The sequence below is a fragment of the Lycium barbarum genome, chromosome 7 (assembly GCF_019175385.1).
Source record: "Lycium barbarum isolate Lr01 chromosome 7, ASM1917538v2, whole genome shotgun sequence".
In the NCBI taxonomy this organism is placed as follows: Eukaryota; Viridiplantae; Streptophyta; class Magnoliopsida; order Solanales; family Solanaceae; genus Lycium; species Lycium barbarum.
In genome coordinates this window covers 14425669-14429852 of record NC_083343.1, presented here as the reverse complement: position 1 = coordinate 14429852, position 4184 = coordinate 14425669, and the positions used below count along the sequence as shown (strand labels likewise).

Below are 4184 nucleotides of genomic sequence, written 5' to 3'. Positions count from 1 at the left end.
TGGGAAATTTGTGTTATAAAACATGATTTTTTTCACCTCATTCTGATCATACCAGTTTACTGGCAAAAAACATAGTGGGAAACAGATTCTCATTAAAACGCTGGAATTGTTTTTAATTTTTCCGTGTGAAAGCACTACTATTTTTTTTTTTAATTGTTGATTCAATCAAAATATACGAGGGAACAGCCACTTAATGTTTTTCAATGAACAATTATGATGGGAAAGTAGTGCTTTTTAGTAGTGGCTCACTCTCACCTATATAAAGCACAACATACATGCGCACACACATACACACGTAGAAAGAGAGAGATTATATATATATTTAGATACAGAATGCGCATGATATATGTGTGTGAAGAAGAAGAAAAAGAATTAGGAAGAAAGAAAGCATCAGGGGCATGCCCATATTGTGGAGGGACAGTGGAGGCTGTTGACATTGAAGGCAAAGGGAAGCTTTTCTGTTTGCCAATTTGCTTAAGGTTCAAACGAAAGTATATTTGTTCTTTATGTTCTAAGCACCTTGTTTTGTACCCTTAATTAATTAATGGCATCTATTTTTTTCTTTTTCTTTCAATGACCTACAAAATAAATGTATTTTTCTGTTAAGGCTGGCTGGAACGTGTAGGTTTCTTTTATCTTAATTAATTCTTGCTGTGTCTGGACAGATTTATTCGGAGTTTGATGCTATATTTTTAATTAGAAATCTTCTGCTGTTTTTTTACTAGTAATTATTATTGCATTTAAGTTTATGTACTGATAGTTTTTTTAATTTTTGGTCCGCTGGTCGAAATTGATTACGTGCACTAGCTAAAGTATACAAGAAATATATACTGAATACGTATATAAAATGTATATTTATGCTTAATATACAAAATATATGCATTTGGGGGCTATTATTTTTTAGGGTGCCAAAAGGAAATTATCCCTTCTTTTTATATTATCTAGTTATCTCATGAACATGCAATTGTTTATAATAAGTATATGATTTTTTAATCTTGAAAAAATGTGATTTGGTAATTTTGAAGACCGTAGAGTAAATAACGCACTATAACAATAACAAGCTAAATTATACTACAATAGGAACGTTCTTTACATTGTTAATACATATTCTCTAACCATTATTGTTCTTGACATGAAATATTGTGTAAATTTCACTTCTTTCCCTTTATTAAATTTTGTTATTCGGCTAGATCTTCGGATCCTTGTTTATGGAGAGACCCGTCCAACCAAGTGTTCAAGTAAATGTTATCAGCTACTATCTTAAAGAAAAAGAAGATCAACTCTTTATGAAAAAGTACAATTTAATTGGTTAAAAAAATTCAGAATCTTCTGAGTTTTTTTCTTAATAACTACTATCAATGATTCTCTGAGGTACAATTTAATACCTCCATGGAGCCTGACAAATATTGTAGAACAAATTCAACAAAAGCTGGAGCACATACAAGGGGTGACCATCCAACATTGCTACAGGGAATGTAACAGAGCAGCTGATAGTTTGGCAAACTATGGTCTCAAATGTAGAGGTACAGTGTGGATGAATAATTTCATGGAGCTACCAAAAAACACAAGAGGAGAGATCAAGGTGGATAAAATGCAATTACCATCTTTTAGAAATTCCATTGTAAAGAACTCTATACATGTGCATAGACCAATGTATAGGAACTATCTTAGATGAACCTTGATCTTTCTCTGTATTAGCTGTGTGGAATGTGGATACGTTCCATATCCACAAGCAAAATCTTGAAATTTTTGTGAGCATAATTGAAATCCTACTACCAAGAGATGGAGCTTGTTCCATCAAGTAGGTGCAGTGGGTTTTATAAACCCAACTTTTTGGACCTTTTGCAGTGATGAATAAAAAAAAGTCACGCGCGTGGTGGAGATGACTAATTATTTTTTTTTTAAAAAAATACTACGTTAGAGATATAATCAGTGGCAGGTTTTTGGTATGGAGCATAGAAATATATATATATATATATATAAACTTACTAAAATATTAATAAATAATACATTATGACTTTATAATTTCAAAAGTGTAATGAATTTAGTGATAAGAATTATGAACCCATAATCATGTGTTGTACCCGAAAAAACATGTGGAGTAGTTAATGACAAAAAAACATAAACTGGGATATAAAACACTACTAATAAAAGTTTGAAACGGGCAGACGTGAGACGACAACAATAAATTTGATTTAATTACAATAGTAGGAAGCTTTTCTTGTAGCTGACTAAATGTCCAGACATAATTACATGGTCCTTCTTCCACTTCATTATGAGTCTGTAAGTAAAGGTCTTTTAAAAAATTACTAGGTGTTTGGCCATAGAAATCAAAAACCTTTTCATTTTTTTTTAAAATTTTGGAGTTGGAGTTGAAGTTGAAGTTGTGTTTGCCATAGTTTTTGAAGTTGTATTTTTTATTGAAATGTAGTTGTTTTAGTCGTGAAAAAAGTGAAAAACAAGTTTTTTTTTGTTTTTCAAATTCCGAAATACAACTTCAAGTTATATTTAAAATTTTCATGGCCAAACACTAATTCAGAAAAAAAAAAAAAAAAAAAATTCCTGAAAAAAAGTGAATAATTCTTATGGCCAAACGGGCCTTATTTTGTTGGAAATTAGAGTACGGCGTAAAGGGTTGTCTGATATCATGAGGCGGTGGCATCCACACATGGAACATGTGAAAGTAGTTTTACAATTGTTCACTTGACGTAGAATGTCATTTAAAATCAGGATACAAAACTATCATTGGCAAACCAATACCACTACTAAAAAAACCAGTGAAAATCGATCAAAAATTTCGACCGCATGAGATCGAAAAAGCTGAATTTTCGACCTCAAGGGCAGTTCGTTAATTGATAGGTCGATTTTTTTTTTCGATCTTATGTGATCAAAATTTTTCGACCACATGAGGTCGGAAAAAAAAAATTCTATCTAAATTAAGAAAATACATTTTTTGACCTCATGTGGTCGAAAACTGCAATTTTTATTTAAATATTATTAAAAATTTTTGACCCCATGAGGTCAATAAAATAATTTTTATTTAAATATTAAATAAAATTTTTGACCACATGTGGTCGAAAATCCTATTTTTATTTAAATATTATTTAATGTTTTCGACCACATGTGGTCGAAAACAGGAAAGAATATATATAAAAAAAAAATTATTTCGACCTCGTGTGGTCGAAATGTAGCAATATTGTTGCTAGATCTCGACCATATGAGGCCGAAATCATAGCTAGCATCATAAATTGCGACTACCTGACGTCGAAATTCAATATGCTGTCCAGAATTTCGACTGCATGTGGTTGAAATTTGGCAACATTGTTGCTAAATTTGGACCTCATGTGGTCGAAATGTTAATTTCTGGGTACATTTTCGACCTCGTGAGTCAAATTTTAACAACATATGGGCTGATTTTCGACCTCATGTGGTCAAAAATCTGGAATTTTTTTTCCAGCATTTAGCTGCTTTTATAGCAACCCACCTGCCAAGCAACCAAATCAACATTATTCTACAACACATCCAATTCATCAACAATGCGACATAACAACACATTCTACAATCAAATTAAACTTCAAAGAACTTCAAAATATCCTTGAAACTACATCCAAACACTTAAACATCATAAAGGTAAACAATCATAAACTACATTCTACAATCAAATTCACCTTCTAAGTACTTCTAATTCGAATTTAAACTACATTCAAACACTTGAACATCATATACATATCCAATAAAACATAGCAAAATTAGAATCCAAAAGTATACGAATCAAAAAAGTCAACGTTGGGAGTTAGAGACATGATCTGAATCCTCCCCACTATGCTCATCGACAAGACCATGATCTACGTTGGCCTGTGACCTGTGTCGTCTACCATGGGAAGGTCGGGGGTGGGGGGACAGGAGGGGAGGGGAGGGGTTGGGCTATGACCTACGAGCATCCCCGGGATACGGGGGAATCGGAAATGAATCCAAATTGAGTAAGCTATCTATTTGGGCCTGCATAACCAACATCCTTGCTTTCGAGGCACTAAGTGTGCTTGTTAGTTGAGCAACTTACTGCTTCATTTCTTGGTACTCCTTAGGATCCACTGCCCCCTCAGAATTAGCACCTACGCCTTAAAGGAACGATGAGAATTGACGACAGGCTTGATTAGGCATCCTATAAACTGTCTCATACCTTG

The 4184-nt window shown here is 33.1% G+C and overlaps 1 protein-coding gene across 1 annotated transcript; it reads left to right on the top strand.

Moving 5' to 3' along the window:
* Window positions 1-221: 221 nt before the first annotated feature.
* LOC132602163 (uncharacterized) lies at window positions 222-1781 on the top strand. Its single transcript, XM_060315151.1, has 2 exons — window positions 222-479; window positions 1471-1781. The coding sequence occupies exons 1-2, from the start codon at window positions 334-336 to the stop codon at window positions 1673-1675; spliced, it is 351 nt and encodes a 116-aa protein (XP_060171134.1). The 5' UTR covers window positions 222-333; the 3' UTR covers window positions 1676-1781.
* Window positions 1782-4184: the final 2403 nt, after the last annotated feature.

Excerpts from the sequence above, each read along its gene's own strand:
- LOC132602163 (XM_060315151.1), top strand. The coding sequence starts at position 334 with ATGCGCATGATATATGTGTGTGAAGAAGAAGAAAAAGAATTAGGAAGA. Across the intron at positions 480-1,470 it reads TGTTTGCCAATTTGCTTAAG|GGAATGTAACAGAGCAGCTG; the intron begins GTTCAAACGAAA and ends ACATTGCTACAG.